The following is a 17,021-nucleotide window of genomic DNA, read 5'->3' on the forward strand; positions in this document are numbered from 1 at the left end:
TGCAAAATTTTGGGAACTAAACAGGCACCAAGAGGGCTGGGCGGCTGGCTATTGTCTGGTGATAATAATTAAGAAATAATACTAGAATGGGAACAGGAGTACGTACCTTTGCCTGTCATTGTTTTGCATGATGTGCCCGGCGTTACTCAACTTGCCGTCATTGCGAGGATGACGATACTCGAATAATACGGCTGCCATTGCCCAGTTGACAGCCAATCTTCCAGGCCTTTTTTTTTTTTTGCTAACATTTGGTCTTTTTTTTGGAGAATCTTTTTTTTTAATGAGTTGCAGACTAGCACCCAGTAGTCCACGGGGGAAAGAGCTAGCAACTGATTGGAGTGGATGTTAACTACTCCCTCAATCTTAAAACGAGTACAATTGTAGGTTTAGAACAAGTCAAATTTTCTTAGATTTGACAAAGTTTATAGAAAAATAATATTCATATTTGTGTCTCTAAATGAATGTACTACGGAAATATTTTTGTACTCAATTTAATAACTTATTTGGCATTGCTATTAATTTCTGTATAAATTTATACTCCCTCCTTTTCAAGGAGAATGTCACTATGGGATTCGTGCATCCTGGTTAAACTTTAGCAACATTTGTTCTCCAAATAAATTTATTGTGAAAATGATTCGATGATTCATGATACCATAATTAATAATGTTTTCTTATACATATTTGGTTAAAATTTGACAATCTTATAGGACGAGGGAGTTTTTAATAAAAAAATGTTTGCATTAATGAATCATTCTTTTTTTAGCACTATTAATGCATTATTCTCGGAGCCGGACCGAAAACAAATCGGCCTGGCCCATTCCATTCAGCCAGCAGCCACAGACGCCCAGGCCCAGGCTCAGGCCCAAGCCTAGACCAGGCCATGCCGACTTAATCCTGAGAGGCCGCGCGGCAGTGGGGCAGGGCCGCCGCCGCCAGAACTCCAGTGCCGCCGCTAGAGCCCTAAACCCTAGCCAGGCCATCCATGGCCGCCGCTACCCAGACTCTGTCAGCTCCTCCGCCCGCTGCCGCGGCCGCCCCGAACCCCGGCAAGCGCAAGAGGCAACCCAAGGGCAAGAAGAAGAAGAATAAGCTCGCGCGCTCCGACCAGGACGACTCCGTCCGCCGCCGCCGCAACAAGCCCAGCGCCAAGTTCCTCAAGCTGCTCCGGAAGCGGGCCCGCGACTACAACTCCGACGATGAAGAGGAAGAAGATGACGATCAGCAGCAGGAGCACCCGCCGAATCCCCGCCGCCGTGACGACGGCGACGATGACGAGGCCCTCTCCCACTCCGAGCCGGAGGAGGACGAGGACGGGGAGGACGAAGAGGAGGGGGCCTCCAGCTCGGCCGTCACGAGGTTCGAGCAAGGCTGCAGGGCGTTCCGCGTCGCCTTCCTCAAGATCATGGCCAAGAAACTCCCCGACAATCCCCTGGTAATTCCCAGCCTTCATTTCTTCCGATATAGTTTTTCTGCATTTCGTCATTTGTTGTTGTCTGTCTGTCTGGCTGGCTGGCGTATGACGGGCAATCAATCGAGACGAAAATGTGAGCTGTCTCTGCTAGACTGCTAACAAGTTTCCCTCTCATTAGGGTCCAATCATGTCAGCGCACAAGACATTGGTGGCCGCCAAGTTAGCCGAGGAGGTGGAGGAGCACAAGCCCAAGGGGGAGGCTCGGAAGGAGAAGCGAGTGGTACCGCTCTCACCCTCCTTGCACATTAGGTGCACTCTCCTTGAAATATGGTTACTGCAAGCCATTAATTAATTTGCTCTTGTTTGGTGGAAACGGAAAATTTAGGCAGCAGAGAAGGGCCATGTCATACCTAAAGACCACTTGGACAGCAAAGAAAAGGAGCTCATCAAGGTTGCAACCAAGGGGGGTAATGCTCTGTTTTAAATACCATGTCGTTTTGCATCTCTCAAATTATAGATTTACCGAATTGAATGTGTTGTTGACTAAAATTTGTTTTTTACATGTATTGTTCGGCCGCTGGTCAATCAGTTGTCAGGCTTTTCAATGCGGTAAGCACACCAATCTTATCTCAGTCCCTCTGACTTTTAAACTCTACATGCTACTTTTCTTCATTGTAGTGATCTGAACTGTGTTTACTCCACCTATTCTTGCCTCTGTAATGGTTTTGGGTGTTCATCGATTATATGACAGTAGGTACAGTAGTATTCTAGATGTTAGGACAGACTACATACAACAGATATAATTATTTTGTCCAATGTTTAAAATGGCTTCACTTACATACTAAATGATAGTGGAAAAAACTTATATGGATATTAGTATATTCTGCACTGATGGGCTGATAGTTATTGAAATCGCCTTTTCTTTCCAGGTGAGCAAGGCACAGAAGCCTCGGAAAGATTTGAATCCATCAAGGACTAAAGATGCCAAAGGTATGATGTTGACCTCCTCACTCTACTATGCTATAGCCGTTCCTCCTCTCCTTTTTTTGGAGTCTATGAATTGCATTGTTCATTGTATTCTACACTGCATCTGCTAAAACTCAATTTTTTCCAGTGCCATATATAGAGTTATGCTTGGCTGGAAGCTATATAACATATTTCTTACATTCCTTCTTAGAGGCTTTTAGTTATTTCTGTATTATAGATGTCATGATTAATGTTGTTGACTTAATTGAGGAAGACTAACATCCAACATGCAAAGTTCCTTTCCAAACACTTTGTGTAGGGTGGATTTATTTATACTAGAAAAATCCTGTACAGCTAGTAGAGTAATAGGGCCTGGACTACTTCAACAGTTGAGCATATGAATGAGTCGCTCTTCTTCATGAGAAGAAAAAGGTTCTGCTCGAGAAATGCAATGTTAAGCTAAGAAACAAAATTTTCGGTCCAAAGAAGCAAAATGTTCTAGCTTTATGAGAAAATTGTTTCAAGTGAAATAAAAATATTCTAGAAGTGAGAAAAGAAATGGATGCATATTATCACATCTCTCTAATTGGATGCATAATAAGGAATTATATAAAGTTAGAGAATTTATAATACCACATTGGATTTAACTTCTAAACGCATTCAGATGCTATCATATGTATTTGACGACTTCAATGCCATATTCCATGCCGGCTATGTGCACAGGACTTTCCTGGTACAAAATCAAGAAATCCATACATTCTGCCTTGATTATAGCCACGGCTCGTAAGTTGCCCCTGTCCAGGTTACACATGAGTGACCTGGACAACAGCGACTTACAAAACGTGGCTACAAGCAAGACAGAATATATGTGTTTCTTGATCTTATACCAGGAAAGTCCTGGGCACATAGCCAGCATGGAATATGGCACTGAAGTCATCAAATAGATATGATAGCGTTTGTATGCCTTTAGATGTTGAAATCCAATTTGGTATTATAAATTCTCTTACTTTATATAATTCCTTACTATGCGTGTAATTGGAGATATGTGATATGCATCCATTTTGTTTCAACTTCTAGAATATTTTTATTTAACTTGAAACATTTTTCTTATAAAACTAGAGCATTTTCATTTCTCATGAAATAGGCACTTACCAAATTTGGTCTTATCTAGTACTTCAACTCATACTGGGGTTGGTTTGTATTCTTGTTCTTGAGCAGTGTAGGACTATGTTAGCTGGACCTACAAAACCCACAAATGATGGACCACTCAATATGTCTTCTTGATATATGATTCAATAAATGCAAACAGATGCACACTCGCTTTGATTACTCAAACATACAAATTAAGAGGTCCAAACAGAGACAGCATCTGTTGCCTTTCATTGCACTGCAGTACTGTGTTACACTGTTATTTCAAACCTTTGTTGTACACACTGTGTGTTTATACATTTCATTTTGAGACGTGCCAGCGGTGATCATATCCTAATATTCTGAACGACTTCCTGATAACACCTGACAGTTCTACAAAAAGAAAGAAAAAACACCTTCCTCGCGGAACTGGAGATGCCATCTCATCAAGATAAAAAGAGCAAGGCATCTTCCAATTTCTCCAAGGTACCTACTGCAAATTATTTCTTTGGTGACTCTTATTTGGACAATATGCCACTGATGTCTCACTGCCATGGCATTTGCCAAACTAGTTACAGGAACACCACCCACTTTCCACATCTACATATATTGATTGATGCCTGGGAAATTGTATTATGACTTGGCATGAATTTCAAACTATAGCTATAGCACACTACCCATTATGCACTTGAATCTCAACCTTTAGTATCATGGAGGTCAAGCTAAATTCTGCTGAATGTTTTATTGTTGTGATGAGGATTTTTGACACGCAGCATTAGGAGATCAGGATTTATTGAATGGCAGGCTTTGTATTAGCCACAATATCTCTATAGAGTGTATAAGCAATCAAACCGATAGACGATAGTTACTAAAGCTGTATTATTGATAAAACAACCTTAACTTGCTAGTTCATTGTTTGGGCAAGTTCATTGCAATAAGAGTAACCACACTTAATCAATTTTCTAAAAGGTATCCACTTAGGTGCTGGGCGCCACTTGGTTGTTGTTATTTTGCTTTAATAGGCTAACTGGACGGGATGGTTGACTAGACCTGGCAACAATAATCATTGGAGTAACTGGTTTAGTAGTAGTAACCATGAGCACCGTGACATGATCACCGGAACCATCCTCTTGTTTCTGTGCTCCAGGCTCTTACTGGTAAAGACAACATGCGTAATTTTCCTGTTGTGCTACGCAGTACCCAGGCTCCTATTGCCTTGGGCGTTTTATTTCATTGCACTTTACCTAAGCCCTCAGGTGTGGTTGTCCACATGTTTCAACGGCCTCAGATTCAAATATTAGATTAAAATTTCAGTTGGTTTGAAAATGTTTTGTTAGAAAATGTGGTCTAAAGATTTGTTGTTTGCCATGTCAATGCGGCAAGGATGACACAGCCAGACGGTAGTGGTAAAATTAGCAGTCTAAATTTTTGGTTTCACAAATTGAAGAGTCACATGTTGTGTTGTTTTTAGTCTTTAGCCTAACAGGTGTTGTTAGTTGATTCAATATTTGCTTTGTAAGTGAACCTTAATGCCTTGAGCTGTCTCTCATAATTGATCTGCCCTTTCTAGCATACTGGCAAAGATGAAGATGAACCAGCATGGGCACCTCTTCGTGACACATACATGCTTGGTTCTAAATTGAAGGACTGGGACAAAATGAAGGTAATGTCTCCTCATTTATGTGTTCTTTTTCCTGTTGGCCCAAAAGTGGTAATTCATATATGGGGCCCACTTTGCCTTTTGTCTCTAACTGACCTTTTATGTTTCATGGGTAGGATTCTTCTGCGGCCAGTGAGGAAAAGAAGGTTCCTTTAAGTGACTCTTCTGATGAGGAATAGGAACATAGGTAGTCTGTGTTAGTAGAAGCAGCATGTATCTTGCTTTGCATAATGTTGTCCTCGTTGCTTGTAAAGCGTGTTGAGATGGTGTCTGGATATTCAGATTATTAATTTCACACCTCCCTCCCCTTTTCGGGATTTTTGGTTGCACGCATTTGTTCTGAATCTATAGTATATATGTATCCTTTATATTGGCATTAGTGATGGATGTGAACAAAACAGCAGTATTAGAACTTAGAAGCCTCGCCCTTGTGATATCGCGTTGCATCTGTTGGGTGCATTTGATTAGGTTTGTAATGGGTGAGATCGCACTCGGACAATCTATGGGATACTATCATGACTGTTCAGCAATTGTATCCATTGTCTGCCCTTGCCTACCACCAAATTCTACTCCTGCCATTTCAAAATTTCTAGATATGTATGTTATGTATTTAAATGTACATTATGTTTAGATATGTAATAAAATCAATGTATCTAGAAATTCCGAAATGGCTATAATTTGGAACAGAGGCAGTAGTAAGATGCAGAAATGTATTAAGGTGCCTGCTTCGATAGGCCAGATGACTTACATGCATTGTTTCAGAGTTCATTCTCAGCTCTGGTGAAACGTAAACACATCCGACTGTTGAGGACAACTGGTGTACACTGAACTGTGGTAAGATAAGATCAGAGTTGGAAGGTGACTCAAAGTAGGCATTTCCCAGCAAATAAATCAGTGCAAGCAGACGAGATCGTTCTTCATCATGTATAAACAGGACGGATGAGCGACAGACATTGTCTTTTTTTCCAATGTTCAGGAAAACATACCAAGCAACTAACACCTAGACATTGTCTTTTTTTCCCAGGCTGAATGAACTCTGAAAGTAGAGAGGCTCTTGTCAGCTTTTTCATACTCGGAACTCAGATTATAACATGAGCTCACACCGTACAAGTGTCCCTAATCTATATCTGTTCCTAACTGCTAAGTCTGAAATGTGTATTGTTGGCAGAATTCAGTGCATTTTCAGGTTTGCCAATGTCTTTCTCCATGTACTGGTTAAACTAGGAATGAACCCTGACTGACTTTAATGTTCCCGGTTTCATCTCAATGTACCCCTCTCCTGCCAGGAGGTCAGTAAAAATCAGTTGAACAAGAGTGGCTCTGTCCAGCTCCAGTTCGTTCAGTCACAAGTATTTATGGCTTATAAGAATGGAGAAGAGCAATAACCATAATTCAGGCTTGTGCAGACAACAAGCTGGTTTGTTGTGAGAGAAAAATACTGTTCGGCCACTGGTCAACAAATCTGTTCGCTAGTTGGTTTCTGGGCTGGTTTGGACTGGCTGGTGCTGATTTGTTGTGAGAGAAAAACACTATTGGTTGGCTGATTTAAGCTGGCTGAAACCGACAAGCAACAGTTAAACGAATAAGGAGAAGGGATCGACTACTAGTCCGGCCGCCGAGTTTTTACACCCGCCAATTCTCATTGTTATGTACCAATTCAGCTGCTTTAGTAAATCTTGTGTTATTTTCAGATTCGGCAAACCTGGGTTCTTTTTTTTTTTTGAAACAAGACAACAGGGGTTCTCCAAAAATGTTCTTGCTCACCAGAAGCTAGACAAAAAAAAAGGCAAAGGGATATAAGCATGTCGCAATTTGGCACAGCTACTTTACTTGCTGTCACTCAAGCGTGTGGGGCACAAGAAATTGACTGAAGAAATATGTAAGAAATTCAGTTCATGAAAAATCACAAGGGAACCATGCTACCACAGATTACACTCATCTAGAAATACATTTCAACCAACATGTTGCCCAAGCTAAACTTAAATTTCAGGCTTCAAAAATTTCAACCACTCAATGTGAGTCGGAATCCTGGCCCACCACCCAAAGTTAAAAAGTAATGTGTGGCTGAGAAAAATGCAAACAAGATTGCTGATAATATAATTTAGTTCACCTTTTCAACCTGACAGCTAAATTAAGATAATTAGCCATCTTAATCTTAGCCTCAAGAAAGAGATACAGGTAAAACCTGCACTCACACGTAAAATGTGAATTTAGGCAAGGTTGCATCAAAGTGAGGCTGCCCGCAGGAAAATTCACTTTGTTAGCTGGTTACTCACCTTAAGAATAGATCCAAATTAGTTTGAGCATAGGCATTGATCTGTTTGTTGGGCTAACCACCTTAACAAGCATGAGCATTTTGCTAGTAATATCAAAGAGCAACATCTAATTGTCCTAAAAACAACTCATACTCTCATCCAACAAATAACTAAACACGCATCCAACAAACAAATCAATGCAAGACCATGAGATCAACAGCAGTCTAAGTCAATTCATTCATAAGCAATCAAAAGGGCTGGCTGAGTGACGAAGCTAGCTATCCTAATTTAATACATACAGTGGCTAACAAGACACAAGGTTCTTGTTTCCCTATTGTTCCCTGATCCCTTCCTCTCTCTCTTAGCTCGAAACCAAATTAAATCCCCCCCCAAAAAAAAAAATCTCTTCCCCATCTCCCATCTCCAAATTTGAAATACAAATTCTATATAGGATTACACCAGATTGTGTCCCTAGACCTTGCACACCAATATATTATCAAGCTTGTGCTGAACTGAATTCAGTCTCCGAACTGAAATAAAAAAAAAATCTGTTTACTGAAATTAAACTGCAACTGAACAATCCAATCAACTTGTGTATCTCTGTCAGATAGAATGTTCAGACTGACAGAACATCAAAGAGTAGCATCAAATCATCCCTAAAATAACTCAATGCTCTCATCCAGAAAGCAAACATCCAACAAAAAAAGAAATCAATGGGACATAACCGGATGAAGAGCATGTGATTCATTCATTGATTCACCATTCATAAGCAATAAGCACAGCTGGTTGAGTGACAGAAATACAAACCATCCAACATTTGAGTACATGATAAACCAGGGGAGCCTAGTCTAACTTAATACAGTAGCTAATAAGAAGACACAAAATTAAAGAGGTTCTGCATAGTACCATAGCTTTGTCTCTTACCATTTCATTCATTCATTTCATTATTACTGACTGAGAGAGAAATAAGCTACTGTATGCAAAAATTATTAAGAAGAGAAGGGCGGAGCCGAGATGCATATCGAAGGCAGATGGATGGATGGACGACACAAATATATAAGAAAGATGACGATGGTGATGCGGCGGAGCGGATAGGGTTGTTCACTCGGATCTGGCGGCGTATCGCTCGACCTTTGGGTCGTTGAGGTTGATGCCGACCATGGCCTCCCCTAGTCCCGCGCTGACATCAGCCAGGATGGTGGGGTCGCTGTAGTGGGTGACAGCCTGGACGATGGCGCGCGCGCGGCGGGCGGGGTCGCCGCTCTTGAAGATTCCGGAGCCGACGAAGACGCCGTCGCATCCGAGCTGCATCATGAGCGCGGCGTCGGCGGGCGTGGCCACACCCCCGGCCGCGAACTGCACGACGGGGAGTCGGCCCAGCTGCTTGGTCTGCATCACGAGGTCGTAGGGCGCGGCGATGCGCTTGGCATAGGCGAAGACCTCGTCGTCGTCCATGTTCCGGAGCGCGCGGACGTCGCCCATGACGGAGCGTACATGACGCACCGCCTCGACGATGTTCCCCGTCCCGGCCTCCCCCTTGGTGCGGATCATGGCGGCGCCCTCGCGGACCCTGCGGAGCGCCTCGCCGAGGTCGCGGCACCCGCAGACGAAGGGCACGCGGAAGTTGTGCTTGTTGATGTGGTGCGCGTCGTCGGCGGGGGTGAGGACCTCGCTCTCGTCCACGTAGTCGACGCCGATGGCCTCCAGGATCTGCGCCTCGACGAAGTGGCCGATGCGGGCTTTCGCCATGACGGGGATGGTGACGGCGCGCTTGATGTCGCGGATGAGGCCCGGGTCCGACATCCGCGCCACCCCGCCCTGCGCGCGGATGTCGGCGGGCACACGCTCCAGCGCCATCACGGCGCAGGCCCCGGCCTCCTCCGCGATGCGGGCCTGTTCCGGGGTGACGACGTCCATGATGACCCCGCCACGGAGCATCTGCGCGAGACCCACCTTGACGGAGAAAGTCGCCGACTTTGGCTGCTTCGAGGGCTCCAGCAGCGCCGCGCCGTTGTTGCCGTACACCGTCACCACGCCGCTGCCGTCGGACGCCATTGTTTTGGTTGGTTGGGTGTGGAGGGGATTGGAATGGATTAGATTGGATTGGATCGGCGTGGGGAGGGAGAAGAGAGGGAGGGTTCTAGAGACTGCCTGCCGCGGAGTGCTGGACGGCCTCTTTTGCTTTCCTTGATGCGGGTGCCTTCCGTCCCCCTATCTGTCCTCTCGGGAAGGTTCAGGTTGAGGGGAGAAGAAGAGAGGAGGGCGGCGGCGGCGGCGGGGTGGGTGGTAAATGGATGGAGGAAGGAGGGGAGGAGTGATGGCCCACTACCACTGAACGGGCGGCCCAAATGCGAGTGGGCTGAGTGGCTGCTCACCCTCCATCCATCCAATTTCGCTTCTGCTCTTCTCTCCTCCTTATCTGACAGAGACGCCTAGGGTAGAGAAGCAACCAAGTCCCAACTCCCGAGCTAATGAACGCTTCAGCTCAGCTGCCATGGTTTTGGTGCTGGCAGCTCATTTCTCAGCCTACCTACTCTTCACTGTTAATATATGGTCTATCTTCTTTTCTCGTGAAATTTCTTGATTCTTATATATAAACTGTCCACTTTCTTTCTTTCTCCTCTTTTGTTTTCTCCGCTTCCGCATTTATCCTATCTATAGCCTGTTATTATACTTAGTTGTCGTCTGGATCTCAATGGATTTTGAGAATCCGGATAAAAAACCGCTATAATTTTATTAGATTTTGAAATTTTAAAAACCTATGAGTTAAAATCCTTATAAAAATAGACTGCTTGGATGAGGATCTAGGATTGTAAGATTTTTTTTTTCTATCCGGATTCTCGTAATCCAGAGGATGCAAATCGGGCCTTAGCTTTTATCACGGTTGGACTGGATGGTGCAGTCGCAGTTCACGAATCCAAACTCACCTTCGCTTCCTCTCCCCCTTCTTCCTTTTCCTCTACGCTGACTGAAAAAAGCTAAAATATCACGGGTGCCACTACTTTCCAAGATTTTTTTCTACACCTTTAGCTTTTTCATTATATTAGTACCATATATACAACAAAAGATGCAGCTTTTTCTCGTTCTCTTAGTTAAAAAAAAACAAACGGAGAGACGCCTTTTTTATTCTTGAACAAACAATACGCCAGGGTAACAAATACATACACTACACTACGTGGAACAGACAGAATCATAGGAAAACATACAAAACAAAATTCTGAGCAGAGCAATTTGGTTGGTGATGGTGACATCGACAAGGCGCCACACATTTTTCATCACAAAATGCTGCTCCTGCTGCATTTCTCATATCTTTCCATTAGTTCCACGCAATCATGAATGGACTGCAACAGACACTCAGACAGAGAGATAGAAAGAGGAAACAAAACAAACTACGTCTGTCGCCCCCCAGTCGATTCTCTTTTTCTTTTTCTACGGCAAATGTTTGATGTGGGCTTTATTTTTTCTTCTTGTGGTTTCTTGAATACAGCCTGGCCCATAACGACGGCTGCTAGTCTGCCACATGTTTATTAGAGAAGGGGAAAAAATCTATTTAACATCCCTCAACTAAGGCCCAAGTTCGATTTACCACCCTCAATTTACCTACCTAATATAAGCAGTTTTGAAGCGGTTTTAGTTAACATGGCGCCATGTTAGTCACAGGGAGGTAAATCAGACTTTCGCGATAGTTCAGAGAGGTCAATTAAACTTCATAAAAAAATTACAGAAATATCTTTTCAAATAGATATCCAAATATTTTTCTAGGAAAAAATTTAGAAATACTAAAATTGTATCTAACCTTAGAAAATTCATAGAAATAAAATATGAAATCAATTTTATTTTTTTATAAAATCATGTTATACATTTTTTCTTGCTTAGAATTGTTTGACTCTTATATGGTTTCCAAAAATCTAAAAGTAGGCCAATATAAAATGGAGGATGCAAGCCAAGACAAATCCTTGCAGACTACAACGTGAATCCGCAATGCAAACCGCAAACAACGTTTCCTCACTAGCACGTCTTTGCTTAACTATCTAGACATACACGAGAAATTCTAAATAAAAATACAGTGTTGTAAATAGCGGGCTATGATATTTAACGAGGTCTTCCTCTAAAAACTATAGAGGATGCTATTTAATTCAGCGATTTTATTGTAAAATATGAAAACACTTAACTAATTATGCACGGAAACATTTATCTAAGACATGGACATGTATACTCAAATCCGAATGGACGTGACCGCTTCCCCGTTTGCTGCCTCCATTATAGGTCTGCGCATGCACGGGGACTCGGGGAACATAGAATCAACCAGGAAGATAGGTTGGACTGACTCGAGATGCCAGACTTCATGTGTTTCTTAAAATCATATATTTTGTATTATGGTGCCTATCCTAGGAAAACATGAAGCAAGATTTTAGGAAAATCTGAAACTAATATTATATTTTTGTAAGTTAAAACAATTTTTCTATATTTTCTTGAGGTTAGATCAGTTTTCAGTATTTTCAAAATATTTGGATAATTTTTTGGAAAATTATTTCTACAGTTTTTTTATGAAGTTTAATTAATATCCCTAAACTATTGCAAAAGTTTAATTTACCTCCTTGGTGGTTGACGTGGCGCCATGTAGGGCGGATGACGTGGCGTCGTGTCAGCTATAAAACCACTTTTGAAATCGCTCATGGAGGTAAATCGGATGGTACAAAAAGATGGGAGAGTCTACAAATCTGGTTTTTAAATTGAGGGAGATAAATTAGACTTGTGCAATAGTTTTTTTAACTGACTTGTGCAATAGTTTTTTTAACTGACTTGTGCAATAGTTGAGAGAGGTTAGACGATTTTTTTCCTTCAGCGAACCTTAGGCAGCTTTGTACGGGCTGGAAGCCCAAAAGCTACTCAGATTGGGCTCCTAGTCCATTACATATTCTGAAAGCACCTGCTCTGCCCGGTCCTGATTTCGCATTGCATTGTGCCACACGTTACGACGAACACAAACTAGTAGTACTGTAGTAGCAAAACACTAAGGCCCACCCAGTGAGAACCAATCACAGAAAATAATAGTATATTGATATTGACATGCATGACACGGCCGGGTAGTTTATCAAAATTTGTGGTTCTTTTTTTTATAGGGAAAATTCAACTTTCATTAACCAGACATAGATGAATCTTCAGCAAGTACATGATAGGCCCCGGCCACTGCTGCCCACGCTTCGCTGCGGGTGATGTGCTTGGAATAGAAAAAATTTTGAGAAATATAGGTCATATGTCTAATATATTTTCTTATCGTGTTAGTACGGAAGATTGGTCTCAATATTGTAAACGAATATAGAGGTTGGTTGTCATTACATGGTGCCTATTCTAGGCCAGCAAATCAATGACATGTTAGTGGAAAGAAGTATTTGATGGAGTTAGACTCAAGCAACTAACACACTTAGATTTAAAGCATAATATTGGGCAGGATTACATTATAGGTGGAAATAGCAAAAACTACAACACAAGTACTTCTCCTAACACGAGGGTTTATAAAAAAATGAATTAGGATCCACTCCCCTTAGGTGAAACTACAACACGCATCCAACAACTACGGACGACAACAACGGCAAGAGTACAATACAGGAGGACAGCGACGAAAAGCACTACTACTACGGGTACAACATCCCAAGGCAACTAATCTACCTTGGAACCACGCATCTTTATTCCTATGCTCGGTGGATTCTTCTACCTCCCTGGCTATGGATCTGCATCTTCTCATGGCAATGCCTGAGTGAGAGGAACCAAGGGTTCTGCTTCTAACACTTCCGAAGGTCGAGGTGCTGGCGGTTCTGTATCACCGGTTCTCCTTCTTTCAGGCGGGTGGATAGGGATCCCCTCCAAGATCGGGGCATCCTGCCTTTCATCAACCAGCGTCCTCCGCTTGGCCCTAGTGAACAGATAGGCCTCACCCAGCTGATGAACATGCCGATCTTCGGCCTCCTTCAGAGCTTCTGACATGGCAGTCTCCCGGCTCTCAGCAGCTGCAGCACTGGCATGCGCTTCGGCGAGCTACACCTGGAGCATCCGAGTGAAGATCTCAGCTTCTTCGGCGCGCCAGAGGCACGCCCTCAGCTCCAAGGCTTACCGGTCATACTGCTCATCCAGAGCAAGTAGGTACGTGGTCAAGTGCACCACGGTAGGACTATCTTCTTGCGCATCCTACCCTTGCAAAGCCTCCATGCGAGTCCTCCATGCCCGCCAATTCCTATCCAAGGGTGGAAAGAACCTCATGGGGGTACGGGCAATGGGCTCTTCATAGAGCTGACAAAGGTACCGCAAAGCTTTGCGGGCCACAACCTGGTAGGTGTCGGTGAAGTTAAACCCAGTTGCGGTCACACTCCAGGTGTCGGTGATGTCGGGGAACTCTTTACTCTTCCCAATGTAGACGGTAACCTCACACCGATCGGTGCCATGCTTCTCATACTCATGACCCTCATACTCGGGACGATCTTTGACTCTAAGCTTTTGTAGGGTGGCATGCAGGATTCTAGGAAAACCTTCAACGTTCAGGCAGTAACTACTAACCCAGGCTCCTGCCATTTCTGGCGATGGCTACAAAGAAGGGCTGAGCAAAAAGCTTGCTCAAAGGGAAAACCTAAGCAAGCTAAAGTGCACCGAGTGGTGGTACCAATGGCTAAGCCAGGCTCTGCTTATAAAGGCGGAGCAGTCTATGGTCCTAGTGCGGTTCACTAGGGTTCCTACGCGGGATCACTACGAACGAATCGACCAAATTCCACGTGTTCGAGGCGAGTGACGTGCGGTGCCATTACTGAGTAGTACGACTACAGGGCAAGGGTCCGACAAGAGCGTAGAAAAGGGGTACGAGGAGACGTGGGTCACTACTTACGTGACTCACGGGCGAACGCGGAGCACAAAACCACAGTGTAGACCTAACTCTGTAACAAGAATGAGTCGGCCATGCACACTACGACACGCGTGACACCTATGGATGGCGTATCTGCCAGCAATACGACACAATAATGCACAAACAGGATATGCATGAATGCACATCCTATGTGTTCGAGGTGAGCGATGTCCGAGGCCATTAATGACTAATATGGCTGCAAGCCAAGGTTCCGACAAGAGCCCAAAAAAGAGTGCGGGGAGACTTGGGTCATGGTAGGCGTAACCGCAGGCGACGCAAAGCACAAAGCCACAAGGAACGAGCGCCTCTGCAAGCATGGATGCAAATGCAATTATGGTAGCTGTAGTAATGGCGACCAACCCCAACCACCGACCATCTCAGGAGCAACATGCACACAACCCAAGCCATGTCTTAGATGCATGGATGCATGTGTAAGTACAAATGGCCCTGCATGGTCGGTGAATTGTTTTTATCTGATGGTAAGGAGGAGAGGCATTAAATGTGTCCACCTGCCCGACTTGTTTTTATCTGATGGTAACATGAAGGGGAGGCATCAAATGTGTCCACCTGTTGTCGACCCACCTTGCGTAGGTGAAGATGTCTAGTGCTTTCAAACTTACTTAGTGAATTTCTAGATACCTTAGGGAATTGTCGATGCGGGACCCACAGGATACACCGCAAGGAAGAGAGGAGATCTAGTTTGATTAGGATTCCTCCCATGTAATCCTAGTAGTAATACTACCCTGTAATCCTACTAGGACTCTACATTGTAAACCAACTAGGACTCTGGCCTCCTGACTATATAAAGGAGGGTAGGGCTCGTTAGATGGGGAGGTCAGAGGGAGACTTAGATAACGCAACACTTTACAATCAATCCAACGCAAAGGCTAACGCCGACTAGACGTAGGGCTATTACTCGATCATGGTCGAGGGTACGAACCAGGATAAATCGACTGTCTCTTGCATTTACCGTCGAGTTCTACATAAGCTGAAGCCTGAACAAACTACCCCGGGTACCCCCGTGGTAGGCTATCGGTGGTGAAACATCGACAGCTGGCGCGCCAGGTAGGGGCTTTCGGTGAAATTGCATCCGAGAGCTCGAAGGACCTCGTCATCAAGATCAATCTACTCAGCACGGCATGGTTGCTGTTATGTGCCGACAATCACAACTCGCCGACTGGATGAAATTCCCTATTATTACAAGACCGACTTGAGTACATGCTGCCGTCCGAGGTCGTATTCCACGGCCGACTGGAGAGAGGCAATTGACCCGCCGCTGTCCACGATAGGATCAAGGCAACGGCATTGGGCCAGAGTCCTAACAGGAATCCGTTTTGATTATTATTCAAGCTATGCCGTGTTCCTGCTATCCATAGAAGGCATCAAAGATAGCATACTGAGGCAGCCAACTATTTCCAGCCGCTGAGGTCAAATTAGTGGAATTCAATTACGTGCACTCCAAAAAAGCCACCACAAAAGTTGCTGCTCATCCAGACCTATGGGATCAAGGCCATGTGCTACACTGCCGTAACATGTTCCAGCTACTTAAGGCTGCTGTGCCGCTGTTAACCATGCAACGCTAGATCAAATTGCGAAAATTATGTGCGCCTAGCGGAAGAATTCTTTTACTTATACCAAAGAAGCTACCAGAAGTTCGCACCACGACAAGTCGGCAGCATCGACATCCGGCCGCAAACTACCTCGTCAACGACTACTTCAACTTCGCGAGGGCGCTCGGCGACTCATCGACTACTCGTCTCGACTAGCTACTAGTCGAGGATGACTTGTTCAACTACTCTTCTCGACTACTTCGACGGGTGACTCACCGGCGACTACTTCGACTGTGTCGTGACGCTCGCCGCCGACTACTCCAACTTCGCAAGGGCACTCGGCGACCCGCCGATGACAACCTCAACTACTCGTCTCAACTAAAAAACTAGTCGAAGATGGACTACTTCGACTACGCCGCGCGACGCCCGCCGACAACGACCTCGACTAGAAAACTAGCCGGGGGCGGGCTTCACACCGTTGGCAACTAGTCGGAATCGACTTCGACTAGTCAGCTTCATCGACGACTGCCACGGCTTCGTTGACAATCATTCACGAATCAAGCTAAGTCACTTTTCTAATTAATTTTCCAGCTTGTCTCCCGCATGCAGGGCAACACGCCGACTACCTATTTGTGTACGTCTCTCGACAGGAATTACCCTCCAGAGCTACACTTCGCCGAATACTCGCCGGACGGCAGAAAACTCTTGCGCACAATCGCGCTCTCGCCGACTACTCACTTTTGTCTTCTCTTAGCCATTGATAATCTCCTTGAGTAGAACACGCCTTAATTCGTGAAAGCCTCAGGTGCACCTTTTACGCCTAAGTGCCAGCACACATACACGAGACAAAGATCTCAGCTGTGCAAATGGCAGTGCCCGTACACGTATATGAGACAAAGATCTCACACACACAGTGGCTGCGGCTAAACAGGGACTGAGAGCCTAAACGTAACAGGCTAACTATTCGGGAGAGATATGGCCGAAATAAGAGCATGACACAAAATGTTTATATTAATCACTGAATAAATTTCAGTAGTTTCAATATTCTACAAATATGCTACATAATGTATGCATCTTTTCTTTCAGAACAAGCTTCGGCGATGACGCTCTAGGACGCTAAGTGTACCTCCAAAGGCACAGAGTAGTTCCTGAACTCAGG

The 17,021-nt window shown here is 44.4% G+C and overlaps 2 protein-coding genes across 2 annotated transcripts; one reads left to right on the plus strand and one right to left on the minus strand.

The window, feature by feature from the left end:
* Positions 1 to 887: 887 nt before the first annotated feature.
* LOC136541338 (uncharacterized) lies at positions 888 to 5,492 on the plus strand. Its single transcript, XM_066533173.1, has 8 exons — positions 888 to 1,432; positions 1,590 to 1,691; positions 1,797 to 1,878; positions 2,001 to 2,020; positions 2,341 to 2,401; positions 3,897 to 3,991; positions 5,076 to 5,168; positions 5,282 to 5,492. Exons 1-8 carry the CDS (start codon positions 983 to 985, stop codon positions 5,342 to 5,344), a joined length of 966 nt encoding a protein of 321 aa, XP_066389270.1. The 5' UTR covers positions 888 to 982; the 3' UTR covers positions 5,345 to 5,492.
* A 2,657-nt stretch (positions 5,493 to 8,149) lies between these two features.
* On the minus strand, positions 8,150 to 9,834 carry LOC136541339 (probable pyridoxal 5'-phosphate synthase subunit PDX1.1). The gene has a single exon (XM_066533174.1). The coding sequence runs from the start codon at positions 9,473 to 9,475 to the stop codon at positions 8,522 to 8,524; it is 954 nt and encodes a 317-aa protein (XP_066389271.1). The 5' UTR covers positions 9,476 to 9,834; the 3' UTR covers positions 8,150 to 8,521.
* Positions 9,835 to 17,021: the final 7,187 nt, after the last annotated feature.

The sequence above is a fragment of the Miscanthus floridulus genome, chromosome 3 (genome assembly GCF_019320115.1).
Source record: "Miscanthus floridulus cultivar M001 chromosome 3, ASM1932011v1, whole genome shotgun sequence".
In the NCBI taxonomy this organism is placed as follows: Eukaryota; Viridiplantae; Streptophyta; class Magnoliopsida; order Poales; family Poaceae; genus Miscanthus; species Miscanthus floridulus.

Bases quoted from the DNA above. Each gene is read 5' to 3' on its own strand.
- LOC136541338 (XM_066533173.1), top strand. From the start codon at position 983: ATGGCCGCCGCTACCCAGACTCTGTCAGCTCCTCCGCCCGCTGCCGCG. The intron at 1,692-1,796 runs GTACCGCTCTCA...CGGAAAATTTAG, and splicing joins CTCGGAAGGAGAAGCGAGTG to GCAGCAGAGAAGGGCCATGT. The intron at 2,402-3,896 runs GTATGATGTTGA...AACACCTGACAG, and splicing joins AAGGACTAAAGATGCCAAAG to TTCTACAAAAAGAAAGAAAA.
- LOC136541339 (XM_066533174.1), bottom strand. From the start codon at position 9,475: ATGGCGTCCGACGGCAGCGGCGTGGTGACGGTGTACGGCAACAACGGC.